Below are 25,854 nucleotides of genomic sequence, written 5' to 3'. Positions count from 1 at the left end.
CTTATAAGCGCACGCTGAAGTCGTGATCTTGCAAAAGCAAGACCAGAAAGGGTAAGTTTTCTCGCCAAAATAGTAAAAGGCATTAAATTTTGAAGCATCTGTATTATTATCCTTATCCTTATATTTGTATAGTACTTTGGAATAGCTAAAATACGTGAAGAAACCTTTTTACTTCCAGTGGCTGCTATACCATACACTAGCTGGGAATACGCAGCGGTGTCACGGCGTATCGATCGCATTCGGGTCAAGGGTCATCATCAAAGAACTGTAGCGATGACCTTTGACCCGAGCGCGATCGATATGCAACATTACCGCTGCGTAATCACAGCTTACACATGTCTTTAGTAATCACGATCGCATGTAAAACATCAGTTAAACATCGCAGAGTGTACGCTCTGTTGTTTCATCATATGAGAGTTGGCTTTTTACTTTTCATCAGTTGATGACAAGAAGTTTAGTGCAATAAGGCAATATTTTGTAACAGAATCGAAATGACGCCTGTATACCAAAGTCACCCCGTTTCCTTAACCTAATCAGCCCCTTGTCTATCATTTGCAGTCTCAACTCGCCATATTACCATACTCTTGCGTTATTTTCAGGATGTGAAAAGTTGGATTTACCTGGTAATCGAAGAGTTATTACAGAATCTTATGGTACAGAAATTGAAGAAGATGAGTGTACAGGTAGCTGTCCGGAAACAAGCTTGAGAACCTCAGTTCATCTTTAATATAGATTTAAACTTTCGAGTGTCAGTAATGGAATTTTGATAAGTTTCTGTATTTTTGTTCTGAATTTATCTAAGCTTTGGTAGAACGCTATGATCAACTAAATATTACAGGAGAATAAACTTTAAAACACGTGTAGTCTCCCTTATCAGATGCAAGGATGGAATGAAGAATGTCAGAAGCAGTTTTTGTTCTGCTCTCAACAGAACATTAAACCACTGTAAGTTTTTAACACACCGTCTTCACGTCTTAATGCACTCCTTTTGTGAACTTTTGTAATCTAACTAGAATCAGAATTTACTTGTCCACAATTAAAATAAATTCTGTACTATAAAGAAGCTGAACTACCTAGTAGAATACTTTGTATCTCGACCAATTTAATGTGTAGAATAAGCAATTTTCCCTTAAAGTCGGAAGAAGTTTTTTAAAAAGATATGCAGATTTAGGTAAATGAAGAACACGCTTAGATGGGGATAAATCGCGAGTGACTGTGTCTAGGGATGTTGTTAAAACTCATTCCCATTGTTTTAAGAATGCTAGAAGAAGACGCACCATGAATAATTGCACGGCGCGGGATATCACGCATACAAATGATTTTGTATCGGTACTTAAGCGTCTAAATACTTGCACTTCAAAATTGTCAGGTAGTTGAAAAGCTATGGGCCTTATTTGGATGTCAAAATCGAATCAAAATGCTTTTAATCAAGACAGTAACCCATTCATTTTAAAAAGTCCTGTTGGCGATGAATTTTAGAAAGCGAAGAGGTCAAACACTGTTTCACCGGATGTGTGTATTGTCTTTGCACTGTATACACAGTTAGAATCAATACATACAAACTCGATCGCACTCATAACCGGAAAGAAAATTAAAGATCCAATCAGTGTTGCCGGGGCCAAAGCACTTTAGCAGTGATTGAAATTACAAAGTATGTATACTAATGATGATATAAGTAACATTTGAGTACAATTACTGCATTGGTTTTGGAAAATAAGAAAAAAATTACATTATTCTCGATTATCATGGGCTTTTGGCTAAAAAAACAATATGGATGCCAAACCTTGTGATTGGTCCAAATGCGTCTCACAGAGTTGAAAGTACATATGTTCATGATGATATGAGTAAAATGTCAGTTCAAATCATAGTAGTGTGCAGTTCTAGAGAAGAAAATATTTATATTTCGGTGGTAAAAGTAAAATGGAGAGCAACATACCAAACTACATGGTAAACTCAAAGACATGTTCAAAGGTTTTTAACAGCACTTAGCACTGCTTTCCACCCGTTCATCTATCCTCAAAATTAACTTTAAATGAGGGCTGAGTAGTCATGACCATTGGGCTATTGATTAATAATCTCACGTGCAACATCATTTCGAGCATTTGCATTTGAACTCGAACATGGCTTAGGTCCCACAACAAATGAACCAATTGCAATTCTACGGTATCGAACCAATTGAACACCATTTTATCACCTTTAAGGCCTTGTCGAAGTCTTGGTGCAAACTGCTTTGTCTGTGCTTTATCTCCACTAACATAAATACGATGATTGTGTTCGTTTGTCTTCTTGATTTCTTTTCCCGTTTCCGCTGTATATTCGTAATCTGTGCAATTTCATTAGTTAGAACTTAAGTGACCCCGTTATATTTAGAATCGCAAATAAACTTGTTTACTTTTAAACGTTTGACAATTTGTGCTCTTATCTCAATGAAACTAATTTTTAGTGAGTGACTTTGTTTCGGTTTAGTTCATCACTGACCGCATGATTTATGTTGGTAAGCCAACTCAGTGACCTTTGTCTGCCTATCGGAGGTTGTTGTTTGCATGCAAAACCTACGTAAAACCTGATTTAATTTTCAATTTTTATGAGCGGCAAAGTTACTTGGGAGAGATAATTTTGCACAATGAGGACTGCACAGAAACATCAAGGAAAACAATTATAAAAATCATATTGTCAATGTACCAAACAAACTCGTAAGTCGTATTAAAAAAAAGCATTATTATTTTATATCAGGCCGCTTTTATCGATAAACCTATTAAGTAAACTGCAAAATATCATATCTGAAAAGATCATACGAGAACAATGCACCGTAATTTTTTATTTGGCTTCAAATCAAAGACCTTTAAACGGTACTAAATTTGCTTCACCCACTTAACGTAGGCGATAAGCGAGTTTAGTTTCGAAACTGAACAGGTTAAGTTAAGTTACAGCAGCTCAACAGAACAGGCAAACGGCAAACTGGTTGGTCTGTATATGGATATTCTGCATGACGCTAACTGGAAATGTAAGTAAGTTATAATTCGAAGTGATATCATTTTCCTTCGTTTCAGAGAAACTTCGCAAAGGAATAATTTGAATCGACAATTTATTTGTAATGAATAATTGTATGTTTCGAAGACAGACTGCGACCTACTGGTGACAGCCTTTCAACGATTCTTTATCTTATAGTTTTAAAATTAAAAAACTAATCATAGCTGTATATGGTGTATCAAGACTTCGTCTAAATGGACCTTAAATCAAAGATGAAATGGTTGTGTCGGGATGCACGTGCATCTTACGTGTCGGGATTATGTCTTATGGACGTTTTGTTGTATTTCCTGTCATGACGTGCAATATTTCTATGGTGTCGCATTATGGACACTCTATGATGTCGCATAATAGACCGACACCCTGGTCTGTCTCAGAAAGTATTACTTTATCGTCGTGAGCAAAACAAGCAAAACCAAGTTTCGGCTATGCTTGTCACATTGGAATTTCAAGCCAAGACCACCAGGAACCGTTTTCATGCTTATTGTATAGCAGTGATGCATGTGGCCGCTTTTGGCGGCCCTCTTCGCGAGCGAGAACGAATTACCGTATTGTTAGGGAACAAAGGATATGTCATCTTTAAAAGATCCACAAAATACAAAAGGGTGAAAAAAACATGGACCAGGGTAAGTTCAAGCCTCACAGGAATTAAACTGCTATCTTAAATTGCACATCAGATTCTAATCGTGTGCGGTTTGACAGACGGCAAATGCTTCATTGAGAATTGAAATTTTGAAAACCAAATACATCGTCATTCTTAGCGTTAATGAAACACATCATTCTTCAAATAACATATTTCGTATTGGTGGTTATTTTTGGCTTTGCAATAATAGTCGGCGGAACAATTTTTCAGCTAGTATCGCAAAAAATGATGACGTCAAAATCGTCGTACGCGTTATATTGACGCCTTGTAATAGCGTCAATGATTAACTATGTAAGTTAAAATGAAATTTATTTTCACTTTCTTCGAATCACTTTCACACTTTCCGATTGCTTAGTATTTGATTCGGGCGAAGCAAAGTTGGGGCCTGGGAAAGGAGATAGCTGACTGAATTATCGGAACAGAGAGAGCGTAAGCAAGCGAAGTTCCGAAGGAATGTTTGTTGTCAGTCGTTTCGATTTTAAACATTTCAACATTTAATCAAAGGATAATTACTTTTCTTGATGATAATGAAATATTTGTAAACGAGCAAAGGGGCTTTCGTAAGGACAGAACTTTTCAGACAACGTTTTTGCAATGGATATTTAGAAATCGGTTAAAGAATGATCTCTGAACATTTGTAAAGTCTACAGACTAACAAAAAGCTTTTGATTTTGTTAATAAAAATGTTCTTTTTATAAGCCCTGAATGAATAGCATTGACTTTTAACATACAACTCAATATCTGCTCTCTATTCCAGTACAATTGCTTGTGTACAAGTACAAAACAATGATGATTATACTGAACAATCTCTAGTGATAGCGTTTCTCCCATCACCGAGCTTCATAGTGGTATTCAGATAGGTTGTTATACTATCAAATCTCATGGCGTTGAATTTGACGTAGCTGATATTTCAAACGATTAAATAATATGAAAAAATATTGCGTTCTATGATTGAATGGTGTAATAAATAGTGTCGTTTGATAAAGAAAAAAAAAACAATAAAAATAGTACACACAGAAATGAAAGTAGAGAGTTCACGTTTCAGTATGTCAGGCAAACGAATTGATTATATGTAAATATGTAATCTAGAGCGCTTGAAATACATGTTAAACATTTAAACCTCTGTACAATTTGGAATACAAAACTTCACTTCTGTTCTGCTATCAAGAGGTGTAACCATGATAAATTCTATGAAGAGAGCGCCACGATTTTTCTAGGACTTTCATACAGTTGCTCCAACTACACTCAGGCTAGTACGTTGGTAATACTCATTTGATCTGCAAAACCAAGGCACTGGATCAGTATTGTTAGATATTGGAATGGGCTATAAATATAGATCACATTTTCTTGTAGGAAAGATATTGTGATTTGGCTAGGACTGACTCACCTTCAAAGGCCCGATTTGTCATTTTTATTTCAAATTTTGGAGCACAATTTTAAAGAAATCAACAGGATTAAATTCACTGCTCTGGAAGATTTTTGGCATAAAATTGTTTGAGACGTTTTAAACAAATCTGAGACACACTTTGGAAGATCCTGAGGACAGCTTGCACTCTCAGAAATTTCAGCCTTATATCTCAAAGAACGGAAGCAAAACATAGCGAAAACAGATTTTTTAAAGGTTATGCAAATTACCTGTCACATGATAGTTTTGTAAACAGTGGTATCACTATGGTAACCAAAATGTTTCTTTATATCTAGGCTTTCTGAAAATATATAGTTTACGGGGGTTCTGAGCTTACTAACAACTAGAGAAGTGTTAGCTAAAAAAGGTCAATTTTTTGCCTTGGAACCTTAAGAAAGAACAGTACCCAGTCACTGTATGTTCTATTTGTCTTCGGAATTTCGCCCCTGCGTATAGAAACAATACGATACGGAGGCTCAACAGTCTAAGATAAAATGTGTGTATACAGTACTCGAAATAGCGTTGAAAGTGAAAACGAATAAGTCAATTGCAAGAACTCTCAAACAAAGCCATAAAGTTGTAATGATATCGGCGTGACAGTTTGTGATGGTCTGACACGCATAATATCCACATGTAAAGGGATTGATATTGGGAGTTTGAAATGTACTCTGACAACCACTGTATCGATTGTACTTAGGTGTTCTACGAACATAAGCGGGGAAGCTGGAAGCAGGTGAAAACACCTAGCAATGTGTAACATCCATGAATAAGAAAAAGAAATGCGTCATCTTTGAAGTCTTTAAGCAACTACTCTGTTTCTGTGTCCAGTTGTTCCTTCGCTACCTAGTGGTCAACAGAGTTTCCGTCAAATGAGTCAGGCAAACATTTTATGGTGTCTACGATCTAGATATGTGCCTCTGCAAACATCAGAGTTGGTAAGACTTAAATATTGACGAAAAAGATAGATATTGACGAGTTGACACCAGTGGAGACCAGTCGATGGCACCGTTGTCGTCACAAGCATCCAATGGCAGAGGTAGTATTGGTGCCATGGGACCGTTCGGGTCCATCGAGATTGGAAGCTTCTGTCTTGATTTTGTCATTGCATTTACTTAATAAAATATATATTTGAATTAAAATTTGAAAAAAATAAAATAACACTTATTACTCCGGCTGTCCGTCGCTAGCGCGAAAAAACCTCTTTGCCCGCGAATGGCCAACTTGCGTGGGCGTCGGGACCACGGGATACAATGATTGACAAGTCCATGTGACCGAATCGGTATGTCTGATGGGTAGAGATGGCATTCGGTGTATCAAAATTTAAACTCGATCGGATTAATAATTGAAAGTATTCCGTAACTTATTGCATATCTCCAGGGTGATGGGCCGTTTTGCTAAATGAATGGAAGCTTTGCCGGAAACTAAAACACAGATCGCGACATTATTTTTGTGGCGATGATTTTAATCCAGCCACATAAAAAATGAAAGTAAGGAGACTGACCATTTATACATAATCATGTAACCATATAACTATACGTAATTGTTCTCTGTTTGATGACATCATACACTCGTGTATTTTGCTGAGCCGCACAACTATTCGTCTTCTGCTCAAAGCTGTACGGCTACTCGAAAACACAAGTGCACGATGAATTCAACCATAGATTAATACCATGGGATTATAAAATAAATATAGCCAGTTCGTTGTGTCATCACAGAGGTCACTCGGGCCGCCAAACGTCGTGTATGCATGTATAACATAATGAACAGGCAATGTTGGGTAATTACCGACTTATCATTTATGCGTGCCAAGAATTGTACATGAAATAGAAAAAAAACCTTTAATTTCAGGTAAACCATTTCCCAACACGAAAACTAACCTGGTTGAGATTTTTAAACATCTCTAATTCTACTGTTTTGGATGTTTATACACAAATGTTAGATAAGCCCAAAGTTTTGGCATCTTTCCCGAAACGTGTTCCACGTTTGTCAAAGTGGATATTTTCAGGGTGATCGAGTCACTTGCTACGTCATCATAGCTGCAAAGAACAGAACGCGCACTCTACGATGCACGTCCACTGTACGTTTAAAACCGATGAGCTGAGGAGAATTTGCGTCACTGGTCAAAGCGAGTGACGGAGCATGGCTATAGCTGACAATTGCAATTCACTTAATATAAAATAATCTACAGTATTTGCAAGGCAGTGTTGTTAATATATGCATAATATTACATATCTTAAAAGATAGCATGGAGCCTTGAGAGAATTTTTTGTCAAATGAAAATTACAGAATCGATAATAGACTGACATTAAAGCATCAAAATACTTGGTAGAATGCTAATGAAATTACTTAAAACAAGGCAGTATTGCTGAAGGCAATGAGTACTTGGGCCGTGATAGAGTAATTTTGAGGACAATATATACTACTATTCAAATATGGTCTTGAATTTCCTCTCTGTCAATGAGGCATTTGATTAACTGGTTATTAACGAAGCAATGGCATGACAACGGCAAATATGTCTAGCAACTTTTGTGGAGTTTGAGGCAGGGGTTCTTTATTTATTGCGGGAATTGCTTAAACTCCTTAAATATTCAAATTACAGCAAATTTCTTTTGTTCTCGATGGTAGATGTCTAATATTTAGATGGGCATATTTAGATTTCTACCCTATAGTTATCCCTATATACCAAAAATCGGACATCCAGCTCTATTGGCTTGCTCAGAATTAGATATGCGCATAATTAATGAGGTACAATATGTGGTGTCATAAGGTGTCCCATCATACCATTTATGAAGGGTGTAGCACTTGTGGTTACTGAGTTGTGGACAAATATATATATTTGAGGTCAAAGGTCATCGAGGTCACGTGACATTTTGTCAAAATAATTGTATTGCTAAGTTATTCCTATATACCAAAAATCAGACCTCTAGCGCTATTGGCGCGCTCAAAATTATATATGCGCATAATTAATGAGGTACAATATGTGGTGTCATAAGTGTCTTATCATACCAAATATGAAGGATGTAGCACTTGTGGTTACTGAGTTGTGGACAAATATATATATTTGAGTCAAAGGTCATTGAGGTCACGTCACATTTTGTCATAATAATTGTATTGCTAAATTATTCCTATATACCAAAAATCAGACATCTAGCTCTATTGGCTCGCTCAAAATAAGATATGCACATAATTAATGAGGTACAATATATGGTGTCATAAGGTGTCCTTTCATACCAAATATGAAGGGTGTAGCACTTGTGGTTACTGAGTTGTGGACAAATATGTATATTTGAGGTCAAAGGTCATTGAGGTCAGGTGAAGTTTTGTCAAACAAATTATATTGTTAACTTATCCCTATATACCAGAAATCAGACCTCTTGCTCTATTGGCTCGCTCATAATTAGATATGCACATAATTAATGGCGTACAATATGTGGCATCATAAGGTGTCCCATCATACCAAATATGAAAGGTTTAGCACTTGTGGTTACTGAGTTATGGACAATAATGTATATTTGAGGTCAAAGGTCACCACGGTCACATGATATTTTGTCAAAATGTCTGAGATATCTGCGTGAACCGATGGACTCACTGATGGACTCACGGACGGATATGAGCCAATCTATAAGCCCCCTGGACTTTATCCGTGTTGACAAAAAACTGTGTCACCAGTGTGCGAAATTAAGAGAAAATAGCTTCAGGTCATAAGGACCTGCTCCAAGACAAAGCTTCAGGTCCTTACAGAAAACTGCCGGTCCTCAGTAAATGCAGTTGTTAACGACCTGTATTACCATTAAAGTCAACACTCTCTCCACCAATACTATGCTTTTGAATGTTGTAATCTTTAATTTTCCATGTCCTTTCATTAATAGAGTCAGCAAGTATTCACTCCAAAGGAATATTATTCACAAAGATAGCAGAATAGTGTAAGTGAATGATCATGAATCATTCAACTACATGATCTGGAATCTGAAAAAGATCACAGCCCTTATCTTCCTCACTGTCATGCGCATGCATTTATCAATTGTACACTACACTAGGGCATGTGATATTGTGATTTGGAAATGTTTGGCGAGCTGAAAATCTTTTCTGAAATTAGCCAACACGAGTGGTAGAAGAGTGAGTGAATAGGTTAATTAGTACCCCGAAAACAGTCATGAGTAAGGGGAGTGTATGAATAAATTTTTTATGTAAACATTGATCACTACATCCTTTTATTATAATGTAAAACCGAAGGGAAAAAATAACTGGTTTGTATTTTGATATGACGTATGGATTACTTAACTTCAACATTTTTCAAAAAATAAATATGCTTAAATGTGGCCTCTGTTGCATTCATAAAGAAACAGATGAAGTTATACTTTTAATCAAAAGGACAAGTATCGTAACTTTTTCTTGATTGTTTTTTCATACAGGTCATTAAAATAGTATAGGGTATACATATTAGATAAATTGACATTAAGACAAAAATCTGCTACGAGAACAGTGCTGTCGACTAAACATATTTGGTTTTGAACATGGAGGTATCTTTTAGCTCCATGGTTTTGAACTACATGTACGCCCGATATAAGGACTAGATGTTACACGACAGCGCAATTGTGCTACCTGCAGTCGACAGTCAAGTTTACGTTTCGCTGCGTTTGTTTGCGGACCGCTAGAACATTTTGCTTGCTCGTTGGTCTTCAACCCAAAGTTCACAAGGCCGACTGTTCACAAGGCCACAAGGCCGATACAAACTTATTTAAGCGGCCTTGGTAGGTTCATATCCAGAGCCCCGTATACGGTCTGTCGCCGTCAGTTGAAAACAATCTCATGCTCCCGGCCATATGGGCAGCTGGCCGGATGCATGACTTCCCGGAGAAGGCGAGCTGTCACGTTCAGCTCAGGATTATTTGTCGATCAAATTTCAGTAAATTTACCTATAGGCTGAAATTTCGCCGAAGTTTGACAAAATACATCGATTTTTCAGGTTCATATGCGACATTTTTGAGTTTTGAGTGCAGACAGAAATAAGTTTTGAGGCAACATGGCTGCGACCCCATGTTGACCCCTAGCCCTGCGTACGATGCTATGTGCTACAGCTAACACACAGCATCGTACGCAGGGCCAGCGAGAGAGTTGCCGACATCGACGGTTATTACGAGAAGTGAATAAAAGACTGTCATTTTTGGAAGCGATCGAGTAGCTGAGGTAGGCTGGGATACGACTTGGGCCCAAGAACGCTGAATTTCGGCAGTAATTTGGCTTTTTACGTCAAGTCCCAAAATGGATTTGAAGTCACCGACCCAACGTACGGGTCTTTGCAGGGCTGTAGCGGAACACACAGCATCGTACGCAGGGCTAGTTGACCCCCAAGTGAAAATGTGTTCGCGATCAAATCTTCCTATATTTTTTTCAGAATTTTCAACAAAATCATTGCTTCTTACATCTTTTGTAAAATATAAAATACTAAAATAAAACTGCGATGTGCCATGTCTCCAGATTTCTAAAATATCGTTCGTTGACCGTTCGACGCAAACTTGTGACGCAGTTGAAATTCAATACTGACCGCCAAATAAATGAGACGAGATCAGTCTAGACATCCTCCAAATTATCCAACCATTCGCATTGGAGTTCAGCTCGCTTAGAGTATCATAACATTTTTCGGCCTTCTTTTAGATCGACGGTGACCCTAATATCTCCCATTTAGGAATAAATACACAAGCTACCTCGACAAAACTTCGTGCACCATCCAAGACCAAACGCACTACAAATCTGTCTTGACGTCATCATCTCCTTACATGGTAATCGGCATACCGTATTTTTTAGCAAAGGGGACACAGAATACGTCGGAGTATTCAGTTTCAAAACGTATTACATTGTGTGATGTTGTCAAAAAAAAGTCATGTTACTGCAGTGGTATAAATTACAAAACACAAAAGTTCAAATCAGTTTATTTGGACTGGCTTTACCAAACATTTCATATTGTTTCTTATGCCAGATTTGACCACGTGCTTACTGGCGACCCCTTTTCATGCAAATTTTGTGTCAAATGATGTGTTCCCCTGGAAAAACAAACGTACGATTTCTAGATGAAGTAGGCGAAATTTGCCCTCAAGACTCGAAACCACCCCTTCATGGGGTGTACCTAGCTATTTTTAACGAGCTTCTCGAATCTGCAGCTCTATTTCGAAATGATGGTCTGGTTTTCTCAGCTCAAGGATAAGTGTTCTCCATCGCTGTGGGCATTACTATTCTCAACCGGGGGTACAGTTTCCAGTCGTAATGTTTTTCATTGTGTCCGGGATATAAAACCTTTCCTTTTCAAACTTTCTCTTTGATTAACACTAATCCACATCTTGTCAGTGATTAAAATGTTTCAAGTTTAAATGTTAAATTCTGGTCTCGAGCCGTCCTGTTCGACCAAACCGAAATTACCCCTCCCACTTTGGCTCGTCCAGTGGGTGTAGCAAGGGTCGTGCCATCGCCTAGTAACGGAGGGTGCATTAATTGTTGCATTTCGATGCACATTTTGATTATATTCAGAAGATTTGTGGCAAAAACTCAGATAGAGAAGCATTTATATTCACATCTCACTTATTCAAGACTGGCTGAGAGCAGCACTTCCATTCAGTTAACATCATTACGCATTTATTATGCCAAGAAAGATGAAGCCAATACATTTTGCCCTCCCTGGTCTCAGCCAGAAATGGTTATACCTTACAGTTTTTTCCCACGGAATGAAAACAAATGTACTTGGGCTGAGGCCCAAGTACAATAAATCGAATTACAAACATAACTATACCAGTTACCAAAACAGTCGCGTAAAGTCATTTAAAATACAACGTGTATCGTTGATAAGATATCTTTAATTTGTCTAGGAGGTGAGGATGTTTTAAGAACTGGAAAGTGGTGGACGTTGATAAAGGTGACGTTATTGTGTAGAGTGGATCCGGATATCATGGGCAGTGGCGTAGAGTCGACATAGCACCGATAGGCGTCACTAGACTGCAGCAATAGAAATTTCTTCGCAAACTGCAAGGCTCTATCTCCGAAAATCTTCATCAAAACAACACAACATAAACAAAGTATCAACAAAAATATAATCAAGCAACTTCAAAAACATCAAAAAACCTCCATAAACCTCAATGTCCCTACATCTCTAATAATCAATTGCTCAGGCCATTCGGTCAATCAGGCCCATTGTATCTCTTACATATCACTAGCAGTGGTATTGCTATCCAACTGAAGAGAGAAACAATGAAACATTCAAAGCTTCAGTACGCGAACCTCATCATATAACGACAAAATACAACCGCACTTCATCAATACAACAAAAACAATACTTCAAAGAAAGAGATGCCTCGTTTCTAAGTACCAGGAAATACATTCACCAAAAATCAAAGTCCATGCATCCTTATTTTCGTTGTTGAGTGGTTGCCCTGAGTGTATTCGAAATACTGATTCTCTTTTTCATTGTTAATTCATTTGTCACGTAATCAGTTCATAAATCAGAATGCCGACTGGAAGGTGAACCACAAGCATCGTTGACTTTGGTTGGTCGTACTTGTTCTAGGCTTACGCACATTTCAAACTTCTTTAGCCGTTACTGTAGACAACTTTCGTCTCGTCCAGTCTTTCGTCTAGGCATAACGTTTGCACCAAAATTAATAATTTCACATTGGCTACATCGGACATACATGTCTGCTACCCGCCTGGCCCTCGGCTCTCTTGGCCATGGTTCACATCCATTCGTTGAAGTGCGCCGCCTCGTTGCATCGTTACATATCACCATAGAATCGATCGTGCGGCTGGTTCAGTGGTTCATCTTCTTGTTCTGCCATTTCTCGTACTCGTCGCTCGTCGACTCTGCCAGCAGATCCCAGAATCTAAGTGACAGACTTTTAGAGGTAAAATTCTTACATGACACGGCATTACACAATGTACTGACTTCCTGTCATTGGCTCGGTTTGTCTGTGCAGTACGTGGAGACACCACCATGCTGGCTCGGTTTCTCAGACGAGTGTTTGGAAAATCCTGCGAAGCAAATGTTTTCGAGCGGTTCGTTGCGTTATTTTCTATTCGCATTGCAAGCAGGAAAAACTAAAAATGCGAGTAAAATGCTGAATAACAAAGAGCAAAGGTCAGCATTAATAATGATATGAGCCGAGTGGTATTAACCAGTGGTGCACGCTGTTTTGAAATACATTGTGCTGGTATAGACTGAAAGTTCAAGAACTCTAACCTTGCACCCTGACCTAACAGGGTCACGTTTATCGCAGGATGCTTCGCTGCGTTTAAATGTCGGGGAAAAGGTGGAGGGGGGGGATAGTGTATATCTAATTATATTATGAACCATGTATTGGAATAGTGGGCAACAGAAGTAATTCGGTTTATATTTTGGGTCGGTCATAAGGACGATCCGAATGTCAAATTCTTCGTACTTAGGGAGAACAGTCGGTCTCGGACCGCAGCACTCACGTTAATTTCGAATACTGTCTATCAATGTTTACAATGGTAGCGAGTTAGGCAGTATACATTAAATTCACAGCTGAAATCATGATGTCATCACGTTTTGTATAATTTTGAACATTTATAATCGGCGATTAAATACAAACGAACAAACCCATATAGAGATAAATAACACGCACGACAAAGTAAACATAGGTTTTGCATGTAGCCTAGTATGACATATTATGCCTGCAACATTTGTTTATATGTTTTTTCTTTCAAAAATATTTTTGAGACCTACAAATTACAGTATATGAGGCAAACATGTTGCGTGAACAATATCTACAAACATGATTTGCTTATGTAGGTATCACTGAACATTTCAAAATCACCTACGCAATCGTTGCATTGGTGTGAGCCTGACTAACAAAACAAAAGAAACTTATCATTGCACTTTTTGTACAGTGCAGTTGCTAGAAGATTTAGTTTTAAGCTAGAAATTCTTCTCACGTACATGAAAAGACTACTCAAAAGTACGTTTAGGTGTTTTATTTTTCAATTCATTCTGTAGCGCGCCTTAAGGAGAAGTCTTTGTTTGCCGTCCGCACGCGCAGATCGTCTGCTCGAAAAACGGCGCGTTGTACACTTTCTTTGACCGCAACGGCAATTTGAGAGTGCCATCATAGACCCTCGAGAAAGTACAGACAAATGCGGTAAAGATCAAAATGACTTTGGATTAGCGGCGTACGAGCCTAGTAGGAATAATTAATTACGTTGTGTTGATAGCTCGGGTACGGAATGAAGCTGGGCGCGATCGACTGCAACGTTCGGTTTGTAGACACTGACTGCCGCAGGTGAGTAATAATGTTTTCGGATCACAATTCATTTCGGATAACCCGCAGGTCCGGTTTGAGAAAGAAAAGTGTTACCAATATTACTAGAGGAATTCCTTAAGATGGTTTTAAAGTACTTCTTATGTATCAGTGGCAAGATTCGATGCAAATAGAAGTCTACGTGGAGTCAGTATGTTACTGTAAAGTGATAAAGTTTAGAATACAAATCCGAAACACATATCACTGCAGTTCCGGACTCAACAGCTATTGACATCACAGCGTTGTTTTCATTCCGCAATCGTCTGTGTATCTCCAAAATTTCTCTCATTTTTGCAGTTTTTTTAACCGTCGGAATGTTTCTGTACCAGAAGTGCTCCATGATTCGGTAAAGTATGTATGCTTACTACATAAAGGGAGGGGGTTGTTGGAACTGCAAGATTTTCCTGTAGCGTCTATGGCTAAATGAAAAATGTTTTTATCTTGTGGTGTTTTCCTGTTGGCTTCGGCTAGAATCGAAAGCGTTATCTCTATCGTTATCAGAACATTCACCATGACCAGTATCAAAAAAGACGTCAAAAATCTCTTTGTCAATTCTCGGAACGTGTCATGCAAGAGCAAAGTGTACGTATGCACAACGTCAGTTTGCTCGTTAATCAGATTAAATGTACGTACGAGCAATGTAAAAGGGTACGTCGGCCGCTTTGTATACGTGCACCTCCTATTGTAGTGGACTGTAGTGTAAAGTCCGATCGATCGCGACCCTTTCGTGACAAGCTGATTTTCTCCCTGAAAGTTCTAATGTCGGCAGAAGGGCGTGGATCTTTTTGTTCCATAAAAGACGGACCTATAAACAATTCTTGGCTTGTTTGGTTTGGAATGTGGTACAGAACTGAATTTCGATCATCTTTTTAGGCGTTTTTCATCGCCAGTCAGAACGACGTTTAGTAGAAAACAATCGATTCAAATCCGCCATTGATCACGATATCAAATCTGCACAGTACAAGGGAAAACTGGTACATTGAAATGTTTGTTGTATAATGTTCCAACGCAGTTAAAGTTGCTAGTACTTTGAACATTTTTCTGCTACCAAACGATTGGGTGATTTTAAAAGACCGGATTAGAACAGGCTGATCGCAAATTCGGGTATATAGCTGCACGCGAGTGATATCGGATATTCTTGAAATTCGGACAAATTTTGTCGGTGCGTTCATGGCTATAATTGCAGCTTGTAGTCTGAGCCATAGGTTATTGTGACTTTTTGTATCCATTGTAACTCTTGCAGTATTTTTGTACTTGCGGAAAATGCGGACAAATAATTACTGGCGTTTGCATATTACTGAAAGAAAAATAACGTCAGTTCAGCGCTATTCAGTTGTCAAAAATATCGATGGCTATTAGGCCAACCCATGCATATGCTCTCATGCCAAGCAGAAAACTTGACATTTTAGTATGCAAAGGGAAGACGGATAAACGAAAAACAAAACCAAGAAAACAAACAAAAACCCCTACCTATTACAAAAAAATTAACATTCAGAATTAATAGCCCAAAAGTATGGCTACTATAGCATTTGTGCTCAAGACTAGTATTATTTGAATCTTTCGGCACATAAAGGAGGATGTGCACCCAAGGCTGTTATGACTTGTTCAACTATACACTCTTCTGTACAGCAATTATAATTGTATGAAAGAGACAGTAGTTTCATTTTTTACCAAGATTTGTAGCCTTCCTTTCTGAGTGTCAACGACATACTTTGTTATACTCAGTAACTCTTGCAGTTTAATATTTGGAATGTTTATTATATGAAAGTGACAGAAGCACAATTTTTGTTCTACCTCAACATTTTGCAGTTCATTACAGGTTGTCAAAGCATCAGTTGGTTATTGTCACACTGTACATGTGGTACATCGTGTACTGGTATGATGTCTTTTGCCATTGTTTATTATAGAAGTTTTGTTCAGACTTACGGCCTCCTAACTTTTAGTATGCTTGTTTTACTTGTACAAGTATAAATTGCGTTTCCAAGCATTGGCATCAACTAGCTTAACGAAGAGCACAAGAAATGTTGTATTGTAAATGTAATAGTTGAATGTTTGTACTTGTGACAATAAACCAATTGGAAATTTATAGTTTATTGGATTCATATATGTTGCGTTTTTTTCTGTGTTTGTTTTTTGCTGGCTGGCAGGTAGGTTTTTGAAAAGTCTAAGGACAACAAACAAAGAATTTTCTTTAAATCGCCAATTATGAATAAAGTGTAGTTAACTGAGCAGTGTTGTTAATGTCAATTGCTGTTTCTAACACAGCTACATCGTAGATCAAGCGTATTAAATGTTCTCAGCTATCAGTCAGGAGAAATTTGCCCCTGTATGCTGGCTTATTCAATTAATGCATTGTGAACTAATACTCAATCAAACATCTTGTACCTGCGATAAGGCCGACTCCCATACTCAGGTGTTGTACTAATCTGAAATACACTTTATATTTCCAAGCCCTGTCAGTCGCATTTCAATTCGTCGACCTAAACCACGTGACTGACCGCAAATACACATTGTAATGGTTTGCTTATGTGCCCGTGAATACGGATAATAATATGAACAAGCCAACGTACCATAAACATAGTAACTTTACAGCTAAAACGCAAAATGTGATTTGTTCAAAGATCATAATCAATCAACAATTAAAATGAAGCACTTGTGGCCAAGTTTAGAAACCCCCTCCCCCAAAGCAAAATGTTTACAGTGCGTCGCGTATTGCATAACTGACATATAGCACAGCACGTGACTGGTCAGTAAATACATTATTTGCTTAATAAAAGGTCTTGAGCCCCGTTGTCTTTCGCGTTGGAACTTTTCGTAAATTTTGACGGTTTTCTTCGGTTCCTTTATAAGATATTGGAAATAACCGCCCTGACAATGAACGTTTATTTATTGGCTCGGGCGACAGGAAAGCCAAAATTAACGGGCATGGCAAGACACGCCCGTTAATTTTCACCTTTACTCTAGCCTTTGCCCTTGCCCAACAATAAGCGCTATAGGTCAGGGCGTAGCCCTTTGATTCTATATTAGTGATAAAACTGCATTAATAGAAAATGACGGAACTTTCAATTCACAGATCATGGTTGATACGAAGCTTTATCAACAACAATTGTCACTGATCGCATTGGTTGTGACAGTAAGACTGATTTCGTGCAGTGATGATGCAATGTTTCCCGGACAGGCTAGACAGGACGATCCACATGCTTGCGTTTGGTTCGAACCACTTACAGGGCCAAGGTAAATATGTAATACATATTAAAGTATAAATATTGGATTATTTGCCCGAGGGTAGGTGAACATTTGCCTGACGTAAGGAAGGCAAATGGTCACCTTCTTTGAGGGTAATTAGTCCCTTGATTGGGCTAAAGAGTGTTAGATGTCTCTCTTACATAGTTTTTATTCCAAACTTTCGAGTTCACTTTAATCAATATGCCTTATTTCCACATAAGATAAAAACCCGTTGAAAAAAAAACCATATCAATTTCCATCTTCAAACTATGCATTGATGTGTTTATATCAATGTTATGTGGTTTGTTGAATTTTTCTCATAATTATGTAAAAAGCGGTATTTCAAATGCAAAACATATAATTTTGTAATTTTTAAATCCAAAAGTTGTCAAATTGAAACCAGCTTCGCTTCACTTTCAGTCAAATGATGACTATGCGGCCTGCGACGTCCTAAACAAATTACCATTGAATCCCATGGAGAAGGCGACATTCGATATATAAGCCACATTATGAAATTCGTTATGGCCCTCGCCGTACGACAGAGGTCCGCATAACCCGTATCCGGCGCTTGTCATTTAACTTTGGAATTTCACTGTTCGACACGAACAGATTTCATGTTTGGTACACTCTAAGGCTTAACTTTCGAGACAAAGAATCACTCGATCGAAATGCTTCAATTTCTCCAAAGTCATACGAATATGTTCATTTTTGTCTATGACTTGCTCAAAGAAACGCAAAAAGCTATTCATGGTTGAAGTTTTGAGCCAATCGTACGTCCGAATCGGGAAAAAAGGATTTTTGAGAAGAAACAAATTTGCTACAGTGTTCTGTATGATAAGAGAATATGCTGCAATCGACACATCTGTCATGATCTTCCAAATTTTGCGCAAAGAAATTAATATTTCACGCTCACGATACATTAGCATCCTTGGACGCGATAAATCAAGCTGCAATGCCCCTTTGTAATTATTTTCCGTGTGCAAAATGTCTTCAATTATGGAAATTCTTGAAACTTATTTTCCATGTTTTAATTTGTCTAGCTGAGACTCCTTAAGTTGATGGAATAGTGATAATCGACCAATCCGATATAACCTTCCAAGCACGCTGCACATCAGAAGACATATGTGAATCGTGCCGTACTTTTAGTCGGACATAATTTGTCAATCATACAATGAATGGCATGATTGGTTTTATCTAAAGTTCACTGTATCATGTTCTTTGAATTAATAAGCTTTACGTAATGATGTGGCATGCATATTTTATCATGGCATGAATAATAACAAAGGACAATATTTTCCGATGAAGAAATTAAACCTAATAATGTATGTTTTAGTGTTTTTAGATGCTGTGATGGTTACTTCAAAACCGAAGAGTCGAAACTGACTGAGAATTGTATAGGTAAGTGTTGTATTACCGATACAATATTCGCCTGGTGGGTTTACATGAACGAACGCGGTACGAATAAAATTACGGTAATCGATAAATTTTGATGACGCTAATGCCAAATGACAGAGTTCCACTACAATCATATTTTTAAGAACCTACCACTGTCCATATAACCCTCTCACTTCTTCATAAATTGGCACGTGAGTGTATTCGAAGTATTGGTTAAGACAGTAAATATTAAATATATCGAATTCAAGTCAGTGTTCTTGAAGACGTGGGTCTCCTCTGTATATCCCTCGCAATCCTGTTGTCTATTATGTTATTATATCCGACGTAACGCTCGCTGTTGCTGAGTCACTGCCTAAGCCTGATATATACTACCAAACTATTCTAGAAGCTCGGCTCTGAGCGTGATCTTGTGTGGTACTGAGTAATTTACAATTACCGGATTTGAAGCAAGAGAGTTGAGAAGAAAAATGCTAACTTGCTTTTTTGTTACAATAAATATTTTTGTCGATGAATTACATCAAAATTGAGAAGGACTTGAGCAAAATTTAGTCGCGATACCGACTACAGTACGAAGCCAAGGAAACTGTCGCTCAGTCACAAGTTTCTTAGTATAAACCCAGATTGCCAACTTATTTTAAACGAATCTATTCACATGATCTGCTATCAAAATTTCGAACTCACCCGCTCAAACGACGATTTGGGAGCATTTTGTGCAGTTTCCCTTACAACGTACTATTCAAAAAATGTCATGAATTCCACGATGATTTAACGAAAGTCCGTTCTTGTGCATAATATATCCACAGTGATAGTTTCATAGATATAAACTACATGGCAAATTTTGAAATAGCATTAACTAACCAGGACGTATTTTGCAGTTTTGACCACGCGTGCATTCTTAATTGTACAAGATGTTCAATAGCGTTTTACTTGCATCACATTTACAGACATTTTTCCTGGAATATTAGGCGAATTTATTGCAGACGTTTTGGATGTACGGAGTATTTTATAAGTAAAATATCCAATGTGATACCACACTTTCACATTTCAGGCAATGGTGATAACATGATGACATTTTTTTTTCAGTGAAACTGCAAAATTCATTTGTTGGCATTTTAATAAGGAAGAGCATAAGTTTGTTTTCCCTACATTATGTAGCATTTACATCACATGTGTCTGATGGCCAATGTGTTGGTTGTGGCAACCGATAATTAGAGGTTATAACCTTCAAGCGAGGGTATTTGGTTACGGATATAAAACCTCTGAGGTAAAAATAGGCATATTTGGCATTATATTTTAACAATTATAATTAACCTCAAGACGTAAACCCGTCCGACATAATAGCGCGCGAGCTTCCGAATGTTACACAAATCTTCTTGTCGAGAATATAAACGCTGGCTACAGCCAATCAAATGGCCAGATTCCAGTTGAGCATATTATACTTTAAATAATGTTTGTTACCGTATTAAAGATAAGTCTATATAAGACACTTTAATAACCAATTATACAAACATTAAAAAAGTAATGCTTCCGAGTTCTTTAGAAATGTTCTGAGAATTAAAAACTTACTTTGAGCTGCCTTGCCATTATCACACAGCGTAATGACCTTGTTCATTCATGCGACAAAAAGACTCTTGCAGTCTACGGTAACTGTTAGAGCTTCAGCATTTCGTCTGAAAATATGTTTATTTTTATGACAGAATGCCCTGTAGGATCATATGGATATTACTGCAAGACCAACTGCACCTGTGAAAATGGTGGGACGTGTAACAGAGTTGATGGTTCTTGCCATTGTTCACAACAGTATTTTGGAAGCAGTTGTCAATTTGCGTGTAATTGTCAAAATGGGGCAACTTGCATGTCCGACGGCTCATGTTCATGTGCAAATGGTTATTATGGAAAGCTATGTGACCGTCAATGTGTATGTCCTATAAATAGTGAATGTGATAGTAAAACAGGAGAGTGTGTCTGTCAAAATGGTTTCTATGGTGATTCATGCTTGCCATGCAACTGTTCAAACAACCAACAATGTGATCAAATTAATGGTCTTTGTTCTTGCAAACCTGGTTACTATGGTGAAAACTGTGATAAACATTGTTCTTGTTTTAATGGAGCGTACTGTGATATTGATCATTTGGATCTGTGTACATGCACATTTGGATGGATTGGTTCAAACTGTACTGATTGTGATAGCGAAAAACGTAAATCAGATGGTCTTTTATATTGTGAGGATAAATGTTTGCACTGTTACAATGGACACACGTGTTCGGTTCAAAATGGCGATTGTGAGTGTTCACCTGGATGGCAAGGTAACAGATGCGATAAGAGTTGTGACGTTGGTTTCTATGGCATCAACTGCTCAGAAATATGTAACTGTGAACATGGTAGCTGTAATCATGTAGATGGTTCATGTTGGTGTGAGATTGGATGGACTGGTCAGCGCTGTGAAGTTCCTTGTCAAAATTGTGCTCTGTGCAGGGAAAATATTTGCATGTCTTGTAAAGCCGGATGGACTGGTGAGAATTGTAATCATAAATGTGAACCTGGCTTCTATGGAAATGCTTGCCGAGAAACGTGTCCAGAATGTGACTGTGCCATGTCTTGTGATCATATCAGTGGAAGGTGTCTTGACGTCAGGTAAGATTTGTTTACCATTGACTATTGAAAAATAGCTTTCATTCTCTTCTTAATATTGCCATGTAACTGAAAACTTATATTTTAGATATGTTTGATCGATGACAACATTGAATCTACAATAACCCGCTGTGGTGCAAGTACAGTAACCCTCGACACAAGTCTCGACCAGTAGCGCAGTTTGACCACTAACGCAGTTCGGCGGTAGCCATATGACTTTCTGACCTCTGTTAATAACTAACAAGTATTGTGACTCGTCTTATTTATCACGTGCTATCTATTCTCTGATTGGTTGGGACCTGACCCTACTTCACTTTTCTCATTGAATGCTCTGACAGAATTCAGTCGGGGCAAGTCATCACGCAATTACTTACCTGAGATGTAAAAATAAATCTTGCATAAACAATCTATATGTGATTCATACTTCAGAGCTCGTACCATAGTTGTTTGCCGAGCAGTCCGATCCGGATATCTATGCTTTTCAAAATATCAAAATATCGAACCTGTCCATATCAAGTCTTGAAATACACGTACATATATCATAGGAAAAAAAAAGTCATTGTCAATGACATAGTCCCCACTTGTAATAGGAGTATTAGTCTTGATGGGGCAGGAAATGAGGTCATTAAGAAGTATCACTGGAGTGTATATGTTCAGATCTATGGACACATAGGTCTATGTCATTGTTCCCAATTTGAAACAAGAGGCATGTATAAGTTATGGTTCTAAATCAGGAAAAAAGATCAGACCTCTAGTTGTATTGGCCAGCCAAGAAATACATAAGTGCATAATAAATGAGGTACAAGATGTGACATCTTAAGGTCTATTATCCTATCAAAATCAAAGCGTAAAGAACTTGTGGTTACTGAGATATGCATATATATGCATATTGAAGGTCAAAGGTCATCAAGGTCACGTGACATTTTGAAAAAAAAACCCATTGTATTGCTAATTAATCCATATATGCCAAAATTCAGACCTCCAGCTCTATTGGCTTGGCCACAATTATATATGGGCATAATTAACGAGGTTAAGCATGTGTTGTCATAAGTTCTTCCAACCTACTCAATATAAAGGACATAGCACTTGTGGTTACTTATTTATTGACATTATCGTGTATTGTAGGTATAAGGTTATAGAGGTCACATGACATTTTGTCAAAAAATTTCTATCCTATAGTCTATCCCTATATACTAAAAATCGTACATTTACCTCTATTGGCTTGCTCAAAATTAGATATGCACATAATTAATGAGGTACAATATGTGGCGTCATAAGGTGTCCCATCATACCAAATATGAAGGGTGTAGCATTAATGGTTCCTGAGTTATGGACAAATATGTATATTTGAGGTCAAAGGTCACTGAGGTCACATGACATTTTGTCAAAAAAATTGTATTGCTAAGTTATCCCTACAAACCAAAAATCAGACCTCTGGCTCTATTGGCTCGCTCAAAATTAGATATGCACATAATTAATGAGGAACAATATGTGGCGTCATAAGCTGTCCCATCATACCAAATATGAAGGGTGTAGCATTAGTGATTACTGAGTTATGGACAAATATGTATATTTGAGGTCAAAGGTCACCAAGGTCACGTGACATTTGTCAAAGTGTCTGAGATATCTGCGTGAACGGATGGACTCACATGGATGGACTCACGGACTGACATGACCCAATCTATGAGCCCCCTGGACTTTATCTGTGGGGACTAAAAACTGTGTCACTGCATCCTTTTTGCAATATGAATACTATGAGAAACTAAATTTTTATTTTTCTTGGCCTTATACATGGGAGTCTATGGACTGCCTTATACATGGGAGTCTATGGACTTCCTTATACATGGGAGTCTATGGACTTCCTTATACATGGGAGTCTATGGACTGCCTTATACATGGGAGTCTATAGACCGCCTTATACATGGGAGTCTATGGACTGCCTTATACATGGGAGTCTATGGACTGCCTTATACATGGGAGTCTATGGACTGCCTTATACATGGGAGTCTATAGACCGCCTTATACATGGGAGTCTATGGACTGCCTTATACATGGGAGTCTATGGACTGCCTTATACATGGGAGTCTATGGACTTCCTTATACATGGGAGTCTATGGACTGCCTTATACATGGGAGTCTATGGACCGCCTTATACATGGGAGTCTATGGACTGCCTTATACATGGGAGTCTATGGACTTCCTTATACATGGGAGTCTATGGACTGCCTTATACATGGGAGTCTATGGACCGCCTTATACATGGGAGTCTATGGACGGCCTTATACATGGGAGTCTATGGACTGACTGCCTTATACATGGGAGTCTATGGAGGTGAAAACTAAAAAGTCCTCTAACACCGCCAAATTTGATCGCATTGTGAAACAAATCGACGTGCATCTGTATGAGGTAGGGTACTATCCTTGTACCAAGTTTGAACGAAATCGCTCCAGGCGTCTCTGAGATATCTGCGTGAACGGACGGACGCACGGACGGACGGACGGACGCACGCACGGACGGACGCACGGACGGACGCACGGACATGACCAAACCTATAAGTCCCCCCGGACGGTGTCCGTGGGGACTAAAAATAAGCGCCATAAAATTTTATTACATTCTGAAGCCGGTGTTACGCATGAGACAGTTCGGTTGGCAATGTATTAATGCATTAGGAATCCCCTTGCAGCTACCCGCTACGTCCCGCTGCATAAGCTAATAAAGTTCATCCCGTTTGATAAAGATCGATGTCTGTGGTTTACCGCATAGTTTAGCTACGACATAATACAAATTCAAAAGTAATTTGTACTTAAGGGGCAGACCCACCTTCCTTGAGTGATTTTGGTCATTTTTTGTTTTATGGTAAATTTTGAACCAGTGTTATATGGCCTTTGAGTGGAATAAAAGTTTTGAGCCCTAACATACTCGGAAATGTGCTAGATTTTAACAAAAATGAACATTGTAGGCCAGTTCGCGTGCCGTCGTTTATCTTATGTCGAGACTGTCTCAAGAGCTTACGTAGATTACGTTAATTCCGTCTGGAGGAATGCGCATGCGTTAGTCTTCTTCATTGCTGCCTGCAGGAAGTATGTCGTGGCACGGTCCCTCCGTGGTCGTGGCTACCGTAGGTAGCCGTAGTTTGCGAAAGCATGGTCCAAAAAAGCGAAATATCAAACATATGGCCGGGAATGAGAGAAAAGTTGAAATTGCCAGGGTTACAGTCGAGCTTAAAACTACAGTTTCCTGTGCGTTTACAAAAGTTGTGAACTGGAACTGGTCTCAAGCGCGCACTGTAAAGCAGAACGCTAAGCTTACTCATTCAACACTAAACTGAGCTTCGAACGATGGCTGGTGATACATCTTGCGCACAACAGAGAGGCTGCTCATTGTAGTTTACGATATGTTTACCTCGATTTCCTATTCCATGTATTTAATAAAACTTTTCACGTACAAAACAAATAACGGCCGAAAATCCAAACAGTACGTCTTTGTCTTATGCTTTGCATGTTTGCCAAATAAAGTACAGCATTCACTTTGGTGTCCGCTAACAAGTGACGTGACTCAATGGCAAGTATAGTCTGACATTCAAAACTGACCCCGCCCCAATCAAGGTAGGCCTACTGCCGAATATTCAAAAATTACGTCATTTTCTGATAATATTTTATATGTTTGTCTGCACTTAATTAAGTCCGACATTCAAAATAGATCCCGATCAGAACTAATTGCGACTGACCATAAAAATGTCAGATAATTTTTTTTATCTATGCAAATGCCCAGTGAAGTCCCGCAACCAAAACTGTTCCCGCTTATGTTATGGTTTAAGGCATGCAAAGCTCTAAGTAGAAATAAGAAATATGCCGATAGTTCGAACTTTTATAGCGAAAAAATCGCGCCGGTATCTGCTCTGTCCGGTTTGGAAACGTACGCTTATTGTTTTGTAAATTCTATGTGGGTAACGCACGTACATATATTACATATATTACATTAGAATTATGCCGTGATTTACAATGTAAACACAATTTTGACGTAGCATTTTTTTAAATCGATACCAGAGCTAATCATACTGCAGACTGTTATGTAGGCCATTTCCCTCCCACTCATGAGCTGAGTTTAATCAGTCTAGAACATTCTCAAGGTCACTGTCCTTTACGACCACACGACCTTGAATTCAATTAGTCATGTTTGGAGTGTTCTGGAAATTTCATAAGTCGTGTAAGGGAGATAATTTTAGAACA

The 25,854-nt window shown here is 38.3% G+C and overlaps 1 protein-coding gene across 1 annotated transcript; it reads left to right on the top strand.

Annotated features, from left to right (window-relative positions):
* Positions 1-14,492: 14,492 nt before the first annotated feature.
* LOC139124867 (multiple epidermal growth factor-like domains protein 11) lies at positions 14,493-21,836 on the top strand. Its single transcript, XM_070690965.1, has 4 exons — positions 14,493-14,725; positions 17,448-17,608; positions 18,933-18,997; positions 20,692-21,836. The coding sequence occupies exons 2-4, from the start codon at positions 17,451-17,453 to the stop codon at positions 21,630-21,632; spliced, it is 1,164 nt and encodes a 387-aa protein (XP_070547066.1). The 5' UTR covers positions 14,493-14,725; positions 17,448-17,450; the 3' UTR covers positions 21,633-21,836.
* Positions 21,837-25,854: the final 4,018 nt, after the last annotated feature.

The sequence above is a fragment of the Ptychodera flava genome (genome assembly GCF_041260155.1).
Source record: "Ptychodera flava strain L36383 chromosome 23 unlocalized genomic scaffold, AS_Pfla_20210202 Scaffold_24__1_contigs__length_23054250_pilon, whole genome shotgun sequence".
Classification (NCBI taxonomy): domain Eukaryota; kingdom Metazoa; phylum Hemichordata; class Enteropneusta; family Ptychoderidae; genus Ptychodera; species Ptychodera flava.
The sequence above is the reverse complement of the archived record's forward strand: the minus strand, read 5'-3'. Positions and strand labels throughout refer to the sequence as shown.